General features: G+C 36.0%; 1 protein-coding gene across 3 annotated transcripts in view; it reads left to right on the top strand.

Annotated features, from left to right (window-relative positions):
- The window catches only part of ELAPOR2 (endosome-lysosome associated apoptosis and autophagy regulator family member 2), a 179,619-nt gene that overhangs the window by 149,528 nt on the left and 8,329 nt on the right, over nt 1-21,762 (top strand). For all 3 annotated transcript variants that reach the window (XM_009243064.4, XM_002818284.6, XM_009243065.4), the window contains 5 exons: nt 694-790; nt 1,448-1,549; nt 11,542-11,668; nt 16,095-16,273; nt 17,317-17,482. In XM_009243064.4, the coding sequence (XP_009241339.2) occupies nt 694-790; nt 1,448-1,549; nt 11,542-11,668; nt 16,095-16,273; nt 17,317-17,482 (671 nt within the window). The remainder of the gene's footprint in view (nt 1-693; nt 791-1,447; nt 1,550-11,541; nt 11,669-16,094; nt 16,274-17,316; nt 17,483-21,762) is intronic.

The following is a 21,762-nucleotide window of genomic DNA, read 5'->3' on the forward strand; positions in this document are numbered from 1 at the left end:
ATAGGTGATTCGGATGTGTGGCCAGATTTGAGGACATTGCTTATAGTATAGACTCCAGAGGAATTTAGCACTGACTTTCAGCACCAAGGTCAGTTACTGGGGGTGGGGGTTGCTCAGAGTGGGAACTCTGAAGCAAAGTTTACTCTTACTATGTTTTGGCTCTGTTATTTTGCTTACAAGAGGCAGGGGAAAAAAAAGCCTTAGTTTTCTGCTTACTAGATTAAGCAAATTTCAGAGTTATTTTTTGGAAATTATTAGGGCACAAAATTTTTTGCTTTGTCAAATATGTCTGTATTGAATATGAGTAAAAAGCTGTATTAGCAAAGTAGCCTAACTCATTCGATAATATTCACTGGAGAATGAAAATTTTAATAGACTTTTGAGATGTTAGAGAACTGAAAGGAACTTCATAGATTATCGAATTACTGCTTGCATTAGATTCAGGCAACAAGACCCAGGGAAGTGAAAAGACTTAAGCAAAATTACAAAACTAGGGAGTTGAATCTTTTCTCTTTCATTCTGGAGACTTTGGAAAATTTCTTGTTTTTACCATGAAGGCATTAATATAATACAGCATTTCTGTAAATATTGTAAAATGACAGTCATTAAAGCTATTTTCTATTCAAATCTACAGAGACCAAATAAAACTAATTTTCCATATTGCTTAATAGTTTCTTTTTAAATGTCGTCTAGGAGTAACAGTTGAAACCACATTACAAAATATTAATATAAAAGAAGATATGTTCCCAGTTCCAGCAAGCCAAATACCAGATGTGCATTTCTTTTATAAGTAAGTGAAGATGCTGTTTCCCTTGACTGTATTTTAACCAAAAGAAACTCATATATATGGAACACCAATACTCATATATTTATAATTATGTGTATGTAATCATATACCGGATGTGAGTTCTTATAGCAGAGAAGATCAATTATGTCACCTGAGTGTTCCTAGAATGTAGCTTATACTTAATAATTAGTAACTGATTCTTAAATGAAAGATAGTAAAAAGTAGGAGACATGGAATATTTTGAAAGCCTTGTATAATTTCTCGTGTGTATGTGTGTTTATTCACTTACATTAGGCAATAAAGAGACTCTATTTCATTGTCTAGGCAATAATTATTTATAATTCACATATCAAAGCATTGGCCTAAGTAGACATGGTCCTTGTTCCCTTAAGAATATTTTTGATTATAATTTTTATTAAAATTATATATTTACTAAATACTTTGATGATAACATATCACTTTACCTGGGAAAGTAATCAACTTTTCATAGGCAATGAAAGTAAATGAGCTGAATTTGTATTAAAATTGCAAATTAGTGAATTTTAATACATTTTTCTTTTTCCATTTGTTCATGAAGTCTGAGAGCAATTATTTCCATATTTTTGTCTTTGTAATCTGTATTATATCTGTTTTTTAAAAATATTATTTGGCTTACAATAGGTCTTCTACAGCGACAACATCTTGTATTAATGGCCGATCAACTGCTGTGAAAATGAGGTGTAATCCTACTAAATCTGGAGCAGGAGTGATTTCAGTCCCCAGGTATCCTTATTTCCATGTGATTTGTGTTTACCATGAGGAAGAAAAACTCTCTAGAACGTTACTATTTTAAAACATATTCTCTATGAACATAAAGCAGAAAGAAAACAGAAGAATCTGTAGGGGTTTTTTTTTTTTTGTAGGGAATGTGCTGAGTGTGTGTTAAGAGGAATAGGTCCTTGTACAATCTAAATACTTCCTAGCCTCTTATATGACATATTCTTGTCCTTTTTGTGTTAAGTGTCTAATTCTCTTGAAGCAATATAAAATTAATTATACTGCTTGTATCCCTGTATTTATTTTAGCGTTTAGCCTGAATTTCCTTGAGAGCTGGATTAGTAGCTTTCCTGATTATGGTACTAGATCAACAATTAACTAGCTGGGTGATCAAGATTAAGTAATCTAACCTCTGAATCACAGCTTTTTTCTCTGGAAGGGGATGAGGGCCAGGATGATTTGTATTATTGATTTCTAGCTCTTCAGTTTATTGATTAATGGTGGTAGAATCACCAAGGTAAGTCTGACTTATAAAATACATAATGTCCTTCATTTAACACAAATTAGCATAAAGGCAATAGCCCTCTATAGTGAAGATCTGAATAATGCAGTTCACTTTGGATGGGAATACAAGAAAACAATTTCATAGACTCAGAATTGTCAGCTTAAATACAGACTGCTTTAATAGCATAAGTGACACTTGAATGCCTCCTGAGTTTTATTTTTCAGATATTCATTTTTCAGTATGAAGATTATTTATTTCTTTATATTTTATTTTTAAAATTATTATTATTTTTTAATTTTTTGTAGAGATGGAAATCTCCCTACATTGCCCAGGCTGGTCTCAAACTCCTAGCCTCAAGCGATTCTCTCTTCTCAGCCTCCCAAGCTGGGTTGGGATTACAGGTGTGACCCATTGCACCCAGCCAGATTATTTATTTCTAATCTTTGCTGAGTTAAGATAGCTTTGGATCATAGCTTGATTTGCAGATTTTTTTCTCTATCAAATTAGCAAAAGTATATATTTTTAAAAAGAAAATGATTGTGTTAATTTTGTTTTTGATAGTTTCACAGTAACCCTTGGGAGATTTTAACCTGTCCTGCTTATGTCACATCAGGATTGGAAATCAGTGGTGTAAGCATTGCTTCAACTACTTGTGCATCCTAAAAATACTTACAGGGGTAACACAGTATTTTGGGCTTATTTTTGGGCATAAAGGCACACTGACATTCTCTTTTCACCAACTGCGTGTTTCCACTTCTCATAGATCTATGAATTAATTATTATTTTCACCTGTTCAAGGTGAGAGACGGTTGCAACAAGAGTAGTACCTAATAATAATAAAAGGGCATCCTGTGGTAGAGGATCCCTCTGCCAGCCTCCAAGCTAGAACCAACGCAGCAAGACAACCCTCCAAAGAAAGGTGTGGTCAGAGATTCTAGCAATAAAAGCGTGTGTCTTTCATCATTCTCTAATATGCCACCATACAGTTCTGAGTTCAGGTGCTTATTCTATTTACTACAGCACATCTAGGGGCCATTTTGTGAACCTAACGTTTAACCTGTAGTCTCTAGGAGTCTACTTGAATAGCTTCCAAAGCCTCTTCCAGGCCTCTAATTCAAGTAGATGATGTTAATGAAGATTAGGTCTGTCCTTTAGGAAACACATCACTCTAACTCTCGTAAGGTGTGTTCTGATGCTTTAATTGTAATAAGGAAAATAGTCTCCCGGAGTTAAGTGATGCATGTAGAAACTGATTTTTTCCTATTTGGAGAGGAAAATTTGTTTCTCCTTTGACCTTCAGGAATCTGCCACTTAGGGAAGTAAACTATCTTTGCCAGGGTTTATCAAGATCACCTGCAGCAGAATACCTTGGGGTATCTATTTAAAAAATTAATTTCTGGGCCTTCCCTAAAAATACAGAATCTTAGATGCTGAGCATAGGAACATTTTTAAAAACCACAAGGCAATTCTGATGTCTACTGAAATTTGTGAACCAGATTTTCTCTTAACTCGCATTTTGGATTTTTTTTTTCTGAGACAGATTCTCAAAATGTATTCCAAATTTTAGTTTTGTGAAAAGCTAATTTAAAATGTGACAGTCTAAAGGGTGTAGTCCTTCAGCCATGTTTGATAAATCTTCATTTAGAGTTGTGATGCACACTGAAGTGTGCTGCACTACTTTAGGGAGCTGCTTGAACACTACAGCTTAAATGTGCTGACCTTTATTTCTTTCTTGAATCAATTTCCCATCAGGGCACAAGGGGGAGCTCGGAGATCAGAACACGAGAAACAGCAGCTTTCCTGAAATTATTAGGTTTTTTTGTTTGTTTTGTTTTTTTAGCGGTGAGGTTGAATAAATATTTCCTACTGACAGAAAAAAAAAAAGTCAACATAGCCCAGTTTCTCAGGCTATTTTTTAAGAGGACTTCTCTCTCTTCTCTTCCTCTCTCTCTTTCTCTCTTTCTCTCTCTTTCTCTCTTTCTTTCTCTCTTTCTTTCTTTCTTTCTTTCTTTCTTTCTTTCTTTCTTTCTTTCTCTTTCTTTCTTTCTTTCCTTTCTCCTTCCTTCCTTCCTTCTCTCTCTCTCTTTCTTTCTTTTTCTTTCTTTTTTTTATTCTTTCAGCTTTAAGATCTCCAGAGTGGAGGGAGGGAGATGCTAACCAGACACGTGCCTTGAGAAGCTTCATATGCTGACCAAAAAGTCTCAGAAGGAGACTTTGGTAGTGCAGAAGGAATGCCACCCTCAGGAAATCTCATTTCTTGGCCAAGAATCTTGGCAAGCCAGGCAAAAGTTTACTTTAGCAGTAGCAATGTTGCTTGGGGTTTTGTGTCTTTGTGTCCTGGGAAAATGTCATAAGATCCCCAGACCTGGGAAAGTGAGAAAGTCTTAATAGAAAGTGAAATGGACAGGAGAAAGGGGGAAATATGTGTTCTTTGTGTATCACCTGAGAAATGAGAGGGAACAGCAAATTATCTGGGCTGCCTTCTCATCTGCAGCTGGAAACACCAAGCTGTCTATTTGGTCTGGCAAATGTAGTTGGTTTCTAATTCCATGAAGTGTCTGGAGGGAATGAAACATTTTAGATAAAAACAGTACAGTGTTTGTGGCAGACGTAATCTGACAGCTGGAGTGAAGTTACGAGATTTTCTAGTGTAGTTTGCACCTTGAGCAGAGAATAAACTGCTAGCACAATAGGCTGCTGATATTCCTAAATATTAATAGATGCCCCTCTAGCCTTTGCCTAAAAGGGTTCCCAAACCTGTAATCATTATCTTAGGTAGATAGAGGAACTGAAGGCTCTCCTTTTATTGGAAAGAATTTAGACCTAAGCATTGTGTCCAAAGGGTTCTTTTAAAAACATGAGACATTTCTGTTAGTGAATATGGTATAAAAAGGCCTTATTAAAAAGCAGACAAAGGGAAGCATTTTTACTCCAATAATAGAGGTGCCACAGCATCCACAAGATCCTTGAGTCCAACACATTGACTTTGCAGAGCAGGAAACACTGATGCGCCAGGTTGTATAGCTGCAGTGTGGCATAGTCACGATGGAATAATTTTCTAACTGTGTGGTTTTTTCATGCCATAATGCTTTCATCTTGCCATTTTTTCATCCAAATCCCCATGGGCAGAGATTTGCAAAGAAGCACACTAAGTTAGAGGCAAATATCACACTTACCCCAGAGGATAACTCAACTGACTTACAAGTTATTGGTGCCTTCTTTTAAATGAGTCATCTTTCCTCAAACAGGGTCTTTATTGATGCCACCAGTTAGAGGAAGATCATTTTTTTCTCTCTGTCAACTTCTGACTATATTTAACTGCTTGAGTAGTTTATAAATCAGCCTAAAATTGTTTTGCCAAAACCTCCTTCAAAATCCAAATTCATCTTCATTATCAGTGTAGCCTCTGGGAATATTGAGTCTCACAAAAGGAATGCTTCACAGTTCTGTCCTGCTATATTCAAGGGTCAAACACTCCAGGGGTTTATTTCACAGATTCCAATTTAGAGTCTCTCTATCAAATTCATCATATGTATCGGATGCTAATGTAGTATTTTCTTTGGTCTTTGAGGAAGGACTGTTAAAACCAAAACGTATCCATTTTCAGTTCTTAAGAGACATGGAAGGATGATTGGTAAAATAACATCCCTTGTTTTCTTTTTCCCTAGAACAATTTATAGACAGATAATAGATATGTAAATCTGTGCAAGTTAAATTAAAAAGGCAATTTAACTAAAAAGACCAAAACCAAATATATTCTTAGAATATTAAAAAGTAAAAAGGCATATAGAAGCATTATAAGCATAAGTGAAAACAGCAAAAATCCATTTTGATCAAGAAATGAAAAAACTAAAGCAGAATTGCTAAAACTGTATGCTTCAGACACTAATAAGTACTCTTAAGACATGATATAAAAATCACAAACCATTCTTAAAATTTTCAGATCAATTTTGAGATAAGGATGATAATTATTTTATTTCATTAAACAAGATAAAGAATCTGAAGATAAAACTAAGAAATGTCAGTTAATTTAGTTTGTCTCGGTTTTGATCTGATGCTGGCTTTTGGTAGTTAACTCAGGATAGAGTCTTTAGAAAGGGAGGTTTTGCAGGAGATTGATAGAATTTTGTAAACCTGGATCTAAGAACTATGCATAAAAAACCTTATGTTCATACTCAATCTGTTGTGATATTCTTGTAGAAAACACTGGGTTCTTGTCACACATCCAGGAAAGAGTAGGCTTGCAGACACTTTGAAGGGTGAGGGGTTATGGAATTTATTGGGCAAAAAGGAAAAAGACTCAGCCAAGTGAGAAGGGTTCTGTTAGCAAGCCCCCATCTCACAGATTGAATCCTAGGTTGCCACCCAGGAATAGGAGGGGCCAGACTCCTCCCCCTGAAAAGGGTGCAAACTTCCCAAGGCCCCACCCCATTCTTCCAGTGCCAGGCTGATTGGAGGTTTTCTGTGGAGCCCTTTTTACTTGGCTGTCTCAGTCTGAATGTTTGTGTCTCCCCAAATGCATATGCTGAAATACCATTAGTACTGAAGTGATAGTAGTAAGAGATGGTGTGTTGGGAGGTTATCAGCTCATGGTGGCTCTCCCCACATAAATGAGATTAGTGTCCTTATAAAAGAGACTCCAGGCCTGGCGCAGTGGCTTATGCCTGTAATCCCAGCACTTTGGAAGGCTGAGGCAGGCAGATCAAATGAGGTCGGGAGTTTGAGACCAGTCTGACCAACATGGAGAAACCCTGTCTCTACTAAAAATACAAAATTAGCTGGGCATTGTGGTGGGTGCCTGTAATCCCAGCTACTCAGGAGGCTGAGGCAGGAGAATCACTTGAACCCAGGAGGTGGAGGTTGTGGTGAGCTGAGATCGCGCCATAGCACCCCAGCTTGGGCAACAAGATGGAAACTCTGTCTCAAAACAAAACAAACAAACAAACAAAAAAAGACTCCAGAGAGCTAGCTAGCCCCTTCCACCACATGAGGATGCAAGAAAAAAGTGCTATCTATGAAGCAGAGAGCAAGCCCCCACCAGACACTGAATCTGCTGACATTGCGATCTTGGACAGCTCAGCCTGTAACTATTAGAAGTATATATAAACTACCCAATTTAATATGTTTTATTATAGTAGCCTGAATGGACTAAGACACATTCACAAACAATTTGTAATCTCTAGCCTCAGGGCAAAAAAATTTTGGAGCAAGATGCAGTGGTGTTTTTTGGGCCCCATACAAGAGGGGACAAGCCATCCTCAGCAGAGAAAGTCTGATTCTCCTGAGATGCCAAAGGTGAGAGGAATTACCAGTAGCAGGTTAGAGACAGCACTGATGCCAGTCTGAATACCCCAACGTGGGGAGCTCACTGGAAAGCCCCATGCGAAAGCAGCTTAGCAACAGTAGTTTATCCTGGAGGATAACTCAACTGACAAATTTTCTAGGTACACAATACTGTGGCCTTTCCCTTCAGTCGCCTGAAAGAGATCAGAAACATATTGACAATATAGATAAATGTGTTTTAACCTTTGTATTTTCTATTTGGGCAAAACAAATTTATACTGAATTATAAACTATGCAAACAGTTAATAATAGGATCAGTATTAAGTCATAATAGTTCATAAGAAAAGATTCTTCTCCATGAATTCATAATACAAACCAATTAGATCCTACTTTAGGAAAGATTTATTGAAAAGAAGACACTAGTAGCTCATCTCTCAGTCCAGTTATCTTTCAGGGAATGTATCCCATTTTAGAATTCAAGACCTAGCTTCCTAAAAAAGGTTAATGTGAATTCTTACATATTGCCAGGGCCATCCAGATTCATAAGGCAATCCCAGAAGTAAAATAAGGAAACTGGGAAGTCTCTTATTCATTTCCCAATAAAGCCAAATCAAGGTCCACCTGGTTGTCCTTTGAATCGGTCTTTGCTCTACCTAGATTTCTATCTAGATTTCTACCTAGATTTCACATCCAGTAATCCTGTAGAATCCTAGCCTGACATGCCCCAGCTATCCATGACAGTGTACTGTCTCTTTAGACATTTATTCACTGGTTCCTATGGTGATTGCATAAACCAAAAATTATAAAAGAAGCATGATTTGTGATACCTCTGCATTCCAGCTTTAAAAAGCTGGGGGAGGTGGCTGGAGATAATGATAGGACATGTAATCAAAGGGAAAAGTATTCAAGTACTTGGCAATAAAACATTTATCTATTTTACTGTTTGTTTTTCTGTTTTCTTGGTAGGAAAAAGTATTTTTTGTTTTTCTCTTGTACTTTTTTCTATTTTCATACTAAAAATAAGTGCTATTCAAATTATTATTGCTTCACACATCCCTGTTTCACACGGAAGGACTGATTTAAATTATGACATTTAGGTTTATAACAAAGAATTAAATTTGGATGTTCCACAATTTAAGTGATTCATCAGGTTAAAGGAATCAAATAATTGACTCTAAGGTAAACTATTTTGAGTTAAGCTAAGAGTATCTTTTAACAAATGAAGTCTGCCAAGGAAAGGCACTATAGTGTTTTGACACCTAACAGCAGCTTTATAAATTAAATCAGTGTCGTGATTTTTTGTTGTTGTTGCAGTTTCTGTGGTTCTAGCAGTTCTTTAGAAAGTGATATGCATTGCTAATAGTCTTCTATATTTTTGCATTGCTTTAACCTTTCAAAATTGTTCACTCATTTTATTCATTATAACTACCCTGTGAAGGCAGTATAGCAGACGTTTGATTTTGACAAATTACAAAAATGTGGCAGGGGAAAGAGGGAGTTAAATCATTTGTAGGAAAACATAATCATTCAAGTGTCCAGTTAGAATTGTAACCCTGATCTTTTCTTTAGAAGTTTTTGCAACTTTGATTAGTTTTCTCCTTTTTTTTCATTTATCGAGTTCATTTTTCTCAGATTTTAACAGACTTTCTCTTCTATTTTCCCAAGATAAACTGTTTTTTATTTCCTTACTCAAAACTCCACTGTGCTAGAAAACAAAATGTAGAATAATTTGGGGAGGAAGATTTGAACAGGAGAGCACTTTTGCTATTTTCACTAAATGATCAGGAAATTGTATTCTTGGATGTTTTTTCTCATTGTTTACCTAATTTTTAAAAAAGAAAAATTTTGAGTTGCTTTTTACTAATCTAGAAGGTGGAAAGTATGGATATTTTATGTGGCATGGTTTTCATCTATTGTACTTACTTTAAAAAAAAAACACCTATCTTTGTTTCAGTCTGAATATATTCATTACTCTTTAAAAAAAAAAAAAAAACAGAGAAATTAAGGCAGATAAGAGTTAAACCATTTTCCCCAGAGTCACTATTTGTCATTGTTCTTAGCCCTGACATATGGCATAGGGCCTCAGTTACAGCATGCTATAAACAACATTGCTTTTATTCACATCCCACCACCTCTGCTTAGTCTACAGACACTTTGGAAAGATAGGCATGTAAAAACGCAGTCAATTTTTAGACATGTAGATTTTTTTTTTAGTGTTCATATCTTAGGGTGTCTTAGAATATATTTAGTTAACTAACAGTATGAAATTTTACTTTGCTGTTAGAGTGAATATTATAGTTTTGGACCATGTATCACTGGAAAGGTATTTGAAGTTAAAACTTCAAAAGAGTGTTTTTTAAATTTCCCTTACGATTTTGTGGCTATCCTTTTGCTGTTAAGGGTTTCAGGACACCTGTCCTCAGGACCAGCTGACGTCTAAAGGAGGTTTTCAGGGCAAAGCCTATATTTATGTGGCTTGAATTAAGGAAGCCGAAAGTGGCAGACAAATTTAAATTCCTCTAGTTTTAATGAATTCATGAACAAAACAGCAGTTCTTACTAGAATCTGTCCAAATAGCTTCCGGCATCAATCAGGAAGGATTCTGTACATCATAGCAGCCATTAATTTTTCAGCCATGCTATGTTTACCTGTCCCAGAATGAAAGAGGCAAGCTGAGGTAATGGACCCACCCGCTAGAAAGAAGAGTTTCAAAAAGTCTCCAGAGCCTCCCTAGTGGTTAGTTCTTCGTGATCCTATCCCTGTGTCTAAGCCCCATCCACATCCATCATCTTCAGAGTAGTGAAGGTAACCACCTTTTTAGGTTGTCATTAGGCCAAGGAAACCCAAGATTGCAATGCTATTTGCATCACTTAATTGCATGTTGACCTGGTGGTTGGTTTGTTTTTCACTTTAGACAATTTTGTGATGATGTCTTTCTCCTACCTCTAAAAGACCAGGGTCCTGTGCAGCATTCTGTTCCCTAAAATACCTCGCCTAAGTACATTACCTTAAACAGAAGTTACAACTTCTGTAACATATGAGGCCTTTCATTACCTAGTTTCTCTCCATATGCCCAGCACTCACTCATTGCGTTGCTCTTGAAACTCCAGCAACAATGACCCACATGTAATTTCCTGCCAATTAATCATACCTGTTCATTCCTTTGCAGGAATTCCTTTGCTTTCTTCTTTTCTATTCTGGCTAACTCCTACCAAATATTCTAGACTTAGCTTAGGTATCATTTCTACCAAGAAGCATTTCCAGACCCTTTTTTTTTTTGGTCATTGTCTGTGTCTCTCTCTTAAATTAAAAACAAAAAAGCTTTATAGAAATATAATTCTCCTACCATACAATTCAGCCATTTAAAGCATATAATTCAGTGGTGTTTAGAATATTCAGGGTTATGGGCAACCACCACCGCAGTCAGTTTTAGAAGATTTTCAACACCTCAGACAGAAACCTCATATCCTTTAGCTCTCAGTCCCCTATACCCTAGTCCACTTCCTAGCCCTGAGCAGCTACTAATTTACTTTCAGTCTCTATAGATTTCTCTATTCTGGACTTTGAATAGCATATGAATAGCATCATATAATTTGTGAAATTTTGTGACTGGTTTCTTTCACTTAGCATAATATTTTCGAGGTTCTTCCAAGTTGTGGTATGCCTTACTGCATTTCTTTTATGGCTGAATAATATTCCTTTATACAGATATACTGCATTTTGTTTATGCATTCATCTGTTGATAAACATTTGGGTTGTTTCCACCTTTTGGTTATTATATAAAATGCTGCTATAAACATTGATGTACCAGTTTTTGTGTGGAGATATGTTTTCATTTCTCTTGGGTTTATACCTAGGACTGAACTTGCTGGAATAAATAGTAACTCTTACTTAATTGGTTGAGGAACTGCTAAACTTTTCAAAGCAGGTGCACAATTTTACATTCCTACCAGCTGTGCATGCATGAGGACACCAATTTCTCCACGTCCTTACAACACTTGTTATTATCTTTTTGATTCCAGCCATCCTACTAGGTACAAACTGTTATCTCCTAGTGGTTTGTGTCTTTTAGATTTTTTTCCACTTATGTTTCTTCACCATCCACACCGTGCTCCCCAGCATGTGATAGGTATTCTGGTGCTGATTGGAGTGGATTGAATGGGTTAAAAAGCTGCCACTTACGTGTTTTTGGTTTTGTTTATGATTTTAGCAAGTGCCCAGCAGGTACTTGTGATGGGTGCACATTCTATTTCCTGTGGGAGAGTGCTGAAGCTTGCCCTCTGTGTACGGAGCATGACTTCCATGAGATTGAGGGAGCCTGCAAGAGAGGATTTCAGGTAAGGGACAAACTCTCAAGGCAGAGCTTTGGCATTATAGTTGGTTAATCTGGCATCAAATCAGAGAAACTCAGGTCCAGAAGTATGGCAAAAGCTTGTAGTTAACTTAGTGTAACATTGGTAGGCATTTAAAATCAAGTTTGGCAGCTGAACTTTCAGATACTAGGGTAGCTGCAGATGTGCACTGGGATTGAAGATAATGAATCATGATAAGGGAGTCACAGGCTTTAGTATTTACCTGGATTATATGGGAATAACATCATTAAACCAAGATGTGATTTACATAATGTAGGTATAGGTATAATTAAGATGGGGATAATATAACTGACTCACTGTAAGAAGCATGCCTAAAAAGTAAAGCATATACATATAAAATCAAGATCCTACTCTGTAGCTTCTGTGCATTCATACTTAAGTATTTTTTGTTTCCATTTTATATTTAATACATTATGAAAACTTTCCCTTCTCATTAAATATATTTTTAAAAACATATTTATTGATAAATATTTTATTTTTTATATAATTTGGTATTAAATAATTCCTTTGTTAGACATTTGAGAGAAAATTGAATACAATCTTTTTGTGCATAACTCTGTAGCAAACATCTTTGAAGGAAGTTTGATTTTGTTAGTTTATTTTTAGAAAGAGATTAATTGAATCCAAAAAGAATGGATTTTTTTTAAGTCTTGATACGTATTACCAAATTACTTTGATCATATCAATTTTCACTTTCACTTCATTTTCACTTTCACCAATAGTGTTTGAGAGAGGCTGCTTCACTGAACTAGCTTTGAGTAGTATCATACGAAAAAAACAAACAAACTTAATCTGCTTCAAGACCACTTGTTTACTACCACTCCATGCCCAAATTCCATTAAGATCATAATAAAGAAGCACAGAGGAAAATAAATCAACACTAATCCTGGAAACCCGAAGGGAGAGTGGGCACCAGAGAATCAGAGAGGGGAAGCAGTTCTGCCCAGGAAGGTCTTGAAGAGCTTGCAGTTAGCAGGATGAAGGGCAGGAGCTTGAGAGGAATGACATCAGGATGCTTGCGCCCAATCCCATGCATTCCAAGTATTTGGCAGCAGTTGCGTTCCCCTCACCCCTAGGAAAAAACCATAGAGAACTATTCTCTAAGTTGGTGTTTTTCAAACTTTAACGGCAGTGAACCTATATTAAGAATTATATTGTACATCAAACCCAGCACACACACACACACAAATTAGACACACAGAAATATGCCTAAAAGTGAGATAAAGTTTTAAGGCACAAGATTTATTTTATATTTTATGATAAAGTACAAGCATAGAATTAATGTAAAGTATATTTTTATTAATAATTTAATGCATTATACAAAAAATAAGCAGATAACACAAAAACAAAAATTAGGAAGTGTGTTATTTAATTTGTCAAATGTGCTTCCCTGTAGATGGCTTATTTCAGTTCAGAGCACACAGGGTCAGTGACGCTCACTCAGCTAGCACACTGCTGAGACAGTTTCTTTTTAATATTTTTAAGTAGGTCAAGGATAAAAATTCCAGATTCACAAAAATAGTTTCTTGTTAATCCTCTTAATAATGATAATGCTTTTTCTACTTCACAATATAAATTCTTCTTTACCTTTACTCTACAATTATGATAAACTGCTTATCTTATAATTGTTTTTTAGAGTAAATGAAAAACAAAGCTGCACTCCCTTTGGCTACCAAGTTTAATTCAAGGGTTTTTGAATAGCTAAATGATCTTTTATCCAAACATTCTTTAATATTTCTCTCCTGGAAGGTAATGAATGATGAGAAGGCTAAGACAGTAATGTTGCAACAAATTCCCTAATTTATTTCATTCAAACTCTCTTCCTTGGTAAGGTCACTTCAACGTATTATAAGATTGTTGAGAATAGATAGTTGCTGTGTGATTCTTTAGTATTTGTTTCTGCCTTTAAAATGATACTTTTTGGATCACTTTGATGTGCTTGACATGTTGAAATTTATAACATTCCCCTATAGTTACAAATTTAATTTGAGAAATACTGGAAGCAGTTAAATATATCCTTCTGTTATGCTTAGATACCAGTTTTGGAAATAGGATACCAGTTTTGTCCAAGGAGCTTGAGCTTCAGTTACAAAACTATGAATGTCATTCCTGAGTTCATAGACCTTACTTAGTGTATTCCATTGCAACTATAAAAAATTGGTATGATACAGTAAGTGGGAACAGCCACCTCCGATCACTGAATAAAATATTTTAAAAAGTCAGCTCCTCCGTGAGCTTCATATACAAATGACAAGTATTGCTGTATTTTTTATTGTCAGTGAATATATGTGGATTTCTTTGGATACCAAAGCTTCATGATAGAAGAAAAATAGTTATTGTGAAATATTGCAATGGGTATATTTAATTTTTTTAACCATCCCGTTGTGTTTCAGTCCTATTTCCGACACCATCTTTAAAATTTTTTACTTTATATTGATTGAGCATGCACTTTCCAAATTCTTTAAATATATCTAATACAGATGCATATGTTAAATTTATACAAGTCCTCCACATACAGCTGATATAAACAAAAAGAGCTGCACAACTTGTGATAAAAGTGCTCTTATCAAATTGGATCTCCAAAATCTATACTGGGTTCTAAGTGTATATTAAGCATTACTTCTATATGTCATGCAGCACTAAAGATTTGAAGAGATACTGTGTTATCACTAAGGGGACTGTCTTCAAATTTATCTTTAAATTTATCTTACCCTGCTCACAAGATATTTCTACACACTAGAAGAATAAATTTTTCAGCTACAGTGTCAGCCATTTTCTGTTTTCCAATGATGTGTGGTTGAATGAACAAGGCTTTCTAATTAATAGTTATAGAATTACTAAGAAAAGTTGCCAATGGCTTGATTTTTTTCCATGTTGGTATTTGAGAAGCTTATTGAAAAGTTAAGCATTCCGGGTTTGCAAGTTTTTTTTTTTTAATTTTGAAGTTTTAAGATTTTGTTATAAGACTGTCATCAGACAGTAGAGCTTGCTGTTTTCATTGGGCATTGCACATTTGATAAAACCATATCAAAGATGGTACAGTCTTTTTTTCTTGTTAGAATGCACTTCAAATAAAGTCAACATTTGCTGACGAATTTATGTTTCTCTCTGTATTGTCATTATTGACACTTAGAGATGCAGCAAATGAATTTGAACATGCCTCAGCATTTCCCACATTACCATTTTTATAAAAAATAATGTGACCCACTTAAAAAGAAATTTATTTGCACTAAGTTTAGGAAACACGTTTCAGTTATAATGTACTAACAAAAAAATCCAGTCACTAATATCCTTTCTAAAAATCCTGCCAAAATTTCCTATCCAAAACTTGATTCAAACTTTTCCCCAAAGTGAATGAGAGTCTCATGTCCCTTTCACTTCATGACTAACTGCAAAATTGTTTGTGTATTTAAATAATAAAAATTAACATTATGGTGTTATTCTTCTGTTAGAATGTTGATAAAATGACCATCTTATACCAGAAAGTTTAATGAGACACGTTAAAAGATTAGTGCCTATGTTATTTAATGTCGGTGGATAGAATCACCATGCAAATTGCTACTGGTCACCGTATATGTTGAAATGTATAAGGAACCATATGCTGTACTCGGATTTTCTGTTTTGATCTGCCTATTTGATCTATCTATTTTAAAAAATTCCTGGTTGAGACCCAGTATATTAATATTTTATTATTCACAATTAGTTGTAACTTGCAGTTTGAAAAACATTGCCCTAAAGGAATCGCCATCTATTTCGGGAGGATGAAAGTAACTGGTGTGGGTAGTGATGACCCAGAATAATGCCCTTCTTATTTTGGCATGGGGAAGAAGGGTGTAGACTGTGTGCCCACTTACACCAGTTACCCAGTCGTGGTGCACCTATATGTCCCAGGTCTAGGGTCTGCTCTTCCATTCAGAGGACAGGCTTATTGGGAAAATGGGCTTACATGATGGGTGAATGCAACCCATTTCTTATATTAAGCAACCTAAGCTTTCATTCAAAAACATGAGTAAGATGTCTAAGGGCATCAAAATTAAAAAAAAAAAATAGCCCAGAAGGTATGTCCAGATGGAGCCATTTTTATTCAACCTCCTTGGCATGTACTGTACTGCACCCTTTTGAGGTGGCAATCCATCAATCCATGTCTTTATTTGGTTTTTACGTTTTCATTCATTAATTCCTTATTCATTCACATATCTTTTTTTCCTGTATTTCTGGAGCTTTTATTAAATGAATGCTGAATAATCCTCTATGCCTACTGTAAGTGAAGGGTTAGAAAACCCTTTCTTCTTTTATGTAAGAAATTGACCTGTGACAAATCTAGCTTTCTCAGTTGAGTCTGAATCTCATTTCTCATGTCTTCTATGGTTTTATGGTTTTTTTTTTAAAGGAAACCTTATATGTGTGGAATGAACCTAAATGGTGCATTAAAGGAATTTCTTTGCCTGAGAAAAAGTTGGCAACCTGTGAAACGGTTGACTTTTGGCTGAAGGTGGGAGCCGGTGTGGGAGCTTTTACTGCCGTTTTGCTGGTGGCTCTGACCTGCTACTTCTGGAAAAAGAATCAAAAGTAAGTACCCTCTGAGATGATCACAAGAAAGCTAAAGGGCCTATGTTGTTGTGAAAATTCTAGACTTGATCATTATATCCAATAAATAGATTCTCTCAGAGACACAAAAATTTTCTCCTTGCGAAGAAATCGTAGGAAAGGCCTTCAGAAAGCAAGCAGAGGAAACGATTGTTGTTCTGACAGTAGAAAGATCATAGAACATTAGAGATCATTGAGTTAGTCGTTTATTAGAAAACAAGGAAAACAAGAGGCTCCATGTTATTCAGGTAGATGACAGCAGAGCTGAGATTTGGAAGGCAGATATTCTCTCAGTGTCTGCCTTTTTAAAAAATGATATAATGCTGTCTTCTTACTTCACCTTTTCTTTTAAAATTTCTTGTGGGAAGACATTTGCAAAAAAAAAAAAACAAAAAAAAACCAGACTAAGTGTATAGGCAAATATCACATTTATTTACTCCAGGTCTTCAAGGATCTGGAATTGAATATTGAGCCTAATTCCTGAATGTATTTTGATCTCTTGTAGGACTTGAATCTTTTAGAATGATTTACACCTCAGTGGGACTGTGGAACTCCTATATTGTAATATCTAGGGACAATTGCAATATCTGGGGTGATAGTATAAAGGAATAAATAATATAGAGAGATGATAAAGACCAAATTACTTGCCTGTTTGATATTCTAGTCTTTACAAACTAAATACTGGGAAAATCTTACAGTGAATTGGCTTCCAAATATTCATGTTAAGAAAATGCATTCAGGCCTCAAAGTCCCCACCCCCAAATTTTTTCATTATTTGACAATTCAATGTACAGTGGTAGAATTAACTCTATTGAACTGATTTCTGACATCCTGGGAAATATTTCTTTGTAAATGGTAGATACATGATAACACACATATTGCTATGGCTATAGGCTAGGGAAATTTGTTGGTGGAGCAATTTTACTCCAAGCCAATTTAATGAGCTGGTATATGACCACCTAAAATAAGTATTTATTTATATTAACATAAATGGATATTTGTTTATTTATTTTATCACTATTTAGACTGGAATACAAATATTCCAAGTTAGTAATGACGACTAACTCAAAAGAGTGTGAACTCCCGGCTGCAGACAGTTGCGCTATCATGGAAGGAGAAGATAATGAAGAGGAAGTTGTATATTCCAATAAACAGTCACTACTAGGAAAACTCAAATCGTTGGCAACCAAGGTGAGAGTAGAATTTTAACCTGGTGTTACTGGGTGTTTATAAAGTAGGGGACATATTAACCTAATAATAGCATTCACGCAAGCTGTTATTTTGCATGTTTATATCTCAGTGGGTATTTATCCAACAGAAATACTCTTAGAAGCACATGATATAGATACAATAATATTCACTGCGCATTGTTTTTGTTGGTTGTCAAACATCATCAATAAGGAGTTAGATATTTTCATATGTCAAAGTGACAGAATACTATGCAACTCTGCAGCTGTTAAAGACTGAGATATCTATATGTACTGATAAATCAATAGGTCCAAGATAGAGTGAAAACAAATGGACTATTGTATTTATATTAAATATACATTTATGTTTGTATTTGCATAGCAAACTGTTAACAGTGGCTGCCTTTTGGGAATAGTGAACTAATGAGAGTGTTTAGTCTTTGAAAGCAATACATTTTTGTGATATTGGGATTTTCACAAAGATACTATTTTATAATTTAAAAATGGGGGCTAATAAAAGATATTACATTCATTCATACTGTTCCTTTTTTATGACAAGATTGTTTTACATAGAGCAAACAAAAGTTATATAAATTATTGAGGTATATGAGGTAACATATTGTTGGCTTTGGATTTTGGAACAACTACCATATCCAAACATAACATGAAACAATACATTGTTTGAAAAGACATTTTATTTGACATTTTTCACCATTGACTTAAAAGATGAGAAATTATCAGCTTACTGAAAATTAAAAAAGAATGAAATAGAAGAAAGAAGATGACTTTCAAATGATTTACAACAGGATAGACAAGAGACAAAATTTACATTTATAAAGAGTACAAAGACATTTACATTTCCTTGTACTCTCCTCATTTAGGCACATAAATATAGGGAATTATTTAAGAGTAAAAATGAACAAACCGTCTTTCCCTTCTACTAATGGTTAATTTTTCCTTTTATTAATATGAAGATGTAAGGAGGGTACTATTGCCATAAAATAACAAAAATATAGTGATTATTAAGATCGGAGATCTTTACCCTACTTGCAAGCTAACAAGTGAGTCTGCTACAGTTTCATGGACAGTTTAGAAGACATGAGACTCATTTCAGAGATGAAGGACAGTTTCGTATTCATGGAGTAGTGTTAGCAGAGTAATAACCCTTATACCAGCTCCCAAAGCCACAGGTAGCCCACAAGGCTGTGTTCCCACAGCGCTATTTGCAGAGGAAATGATATCACTTGATTGCATTACAGGAAAGGGACTCTAGGCCTTAGGAACCTGAATGTTCATAATGAACAGTAAACATGCCCATCCTTTGCCTCAAAGGGGGCTATTATCTTTATTGTTTTGGACAGGTAGCATACCTGTCCATTGCTCCTGGGAGACACTATTTCCAAGACTGTAAGCAAGCCTACCCTTTGCTCAGGAAGGAGACAATATATCTTTATATTCCAAGGCAATTTTCATACAAAGATTCTTGAAAAGATAGTCTAGAACAAAGGGTAATCAGTTTCTCACTTTTAAGATGTACAGAAATGAAAGAGAACCATGGAGAATTGTCTCCAACAACATCCAAACCTCATTTTTATACCATGTTGGTTTCTGATGAATTTTCCCTTTAGTTCCCCACTCCATGCACCATTCTGATTAGTATGACTGACTGAAGCTGGGATCAAATTTGATCAATTTGCTTTATACAGCATTTAAATAAAGCTACTACCAATAGGACACCGAGCAGAGGTCACCTCACCAAGATGAGGCCAATCTGTATTGTTAACCTCAACCCTACCCTCAGGGTCCCAGACTCAACTAGCCGAACAAATGCTATGAACCATCAGGGTTTACCTTAGAAAGCTACATAGCTTTCTTGTGTTGATCTTTCCACTGGCACTCAGATATTTCCTCCATAAGATTTGGACAAAAAGGGGACAAGGAAATTTTCAAAATCTTAACAGAGACCCAATATACAGAAGTCCTCCCTTACTTGCAGTTTCACTTTTCATGGTCTTACTTTTTGTGGTTTTAGTTATCCACAGTCAACTGTGGTCTGAAAACATTACATGGAAAATTCCAGAAGTAAACAACAAGTTTTAAATTGTGTGCTCTTCTGAGTAGTATGATGAAATCTCCTACTGTACTGCTTTGTCCCCCCCGGAAGTAAATCATCCCTTTGTCTAGCATATCTTTGCCATATACACTACCTGCTTGTTAGTTACTTAGTAGTCATCTTGATTATCAGATTGAAAAAGACAAAACAGAACCAGCATCATAGGATTTGATACTGTGCTTCGTTTAAGGCATCCACTGGGGCTAGGGGGGGAGTTGGAACGTATCCCCTGGGAATAGGGTGGGGAGAACTGTGTCTCTGATTTTTGTCACACACTTGGTGAGCAGTAAACTCAATCAAGTGGTTACTATCCTTTTGATCTAGGGTCATGGCAATCCAACAAGACAATCCAGATACATTAATCCAGGTACTACAGGATATATTAGTAATTGTACAGACTTTGTCTTGGTTCTCAAGGAGAAAGTATAGGGTAATTATATTGTGAATAACAATGTATGGACAGTGAGTTGATGTTGACCTGAATGCCTTTGATGGCTGAGGTGGTGTAATTGATTACTTCAAGCTAAGGTCAGAGGCAAATTTTATACCACCTTTTCTAGCATCCCTAACAGTAGGGGTATTTTCCTAAACAGTTGAAGATCTTTTATGTCTACTCCTAAGGTGTAAGTTATCATGTTTTTAGTGAGGAAGCAAGTTAGTGTCTGATTTCTACACAAGAAGTGCAGTCCTGGAGGTACACATGGTGCCTCTGGAAAGAAAGTGTTATTCACAGTTGTTGGGTACATGAAGTGGGACCTACATTGTGCAGGCAGCACAGGTTGACTGTGCCTGTAAGTGGCTTCTTTGCTGGCTAGTAAGCCTTAGGGTTTCCAATTCACCTCATATCATGATGTCTCCTTTTTGTCTTCAGGGAGACTACTTGAGGGAATTCAGCTCAACTTTTTCTGTTTGTCCACACTGCAAACTAGTGACTTTTGTTCACCTCATGAAATGACTAAATAACGGCTATGGAAATGAGATGTTGGTGTTACTCTGGGGCAGGGACTGAGGCCATTTCTTGCTGTTTTGGATAAATTTCTCAGTTAGTTAAAGGGGAATGGCAAATGAATTGTGATGAGAGCATGTGGTGGGTATGGCAGACCCAGCAGTGAGTTAAATTAAAGGCGCTTGCCATGATTTGAAAGAGCCACATCAGAGCATTTTTCTTCATAGGAAGGTGACAAGGTGACCCTAAAAAATCATATGATTCTTAATGTCCCTTATTTCTTCATACTTCTCAGGGTCTAAGCTGTCTCCTCCATTATCAGACTGTGTTGTTGTCTCTTTCCAGTGCTAAAAAACCAGCTTGTCCCATTTCAGTAACTATAATTTCACCTTATTTCTACCCATATCTATCCAGAACATTCATGTGCAAGAGGGATAAAGGCATTTTATAGAAACATATAGAGACTCAGTGTGCACCCCCTCTTTGTCCATGTGGGCCATGGTAGGGGGATTTGGGGGGCAGTGTACTCCACAAGTGGTCATTATCTATTTTATCTATAATCATGACAGCCAACAAAGCAACAATACAGGTGGTTAAACCAGAATTATATTTGAATCTCCTAGATCCCCTTCTGGGTGGGCTATCACTAGAAGTTGTATCCAGGAAGCCTGAGGTTACTGTTGGAGTAAATAACACATCATGCCCTAGATTGGTGAGGCAGAATCCAGGATGTTCAGATAAGTGTAAATAACCTTATGTAGCGGTGTATATGTGTATCTGTCTGTGTGTAGGTATGTGTATGTGTGTTCTTCCTGATCATTATCCATGAAGTGGCCAAAAGGAGATGATCCCTTTCCATGGGCAGCCATATTTGATGACCAAACTGCTGTATTAAGATGTGTGGATCAGGAGGAGGTGAGGGAGACAGAGTCAGAAATCTTTTTGAGTCGCTTTCTGAGAAGGTCTTACAATGCTCAATAATACCATATGCTTTTGGACAGTAGAAAATGTGGAAGGTCCACTGAATACCTCTACTCTCAACTAATTTATGGGTAGCTTTTGTGATAAAAAGTGCCCTATTGTCAGACGGCAAATGGTCTTTAAAGCTACCAACTTTATACTGATTTGTTTCAAGGTTCACAATGTGTGGGTAGAGTTAGCTGATCAGACTGGAATAGCAACACAATACGCTGAACAGTTGTAAATAGTGGTGAGGCACCACCAA

Source organism: Pongo abelii, chromosome 6 (genome assembly GCF_028885655.2).
Source record: "Pongo abelii isolate AG06213 chromosome 6, NHGRI_mPonAbe1-v2.0_pri, whole genome shotgun sequence".
NCBI classification, from domain to species: Eukaryota; Metazoa; Chordata; class Mammalia; order Primates; family Hominidae; genus Pongo; species Pongo abelii.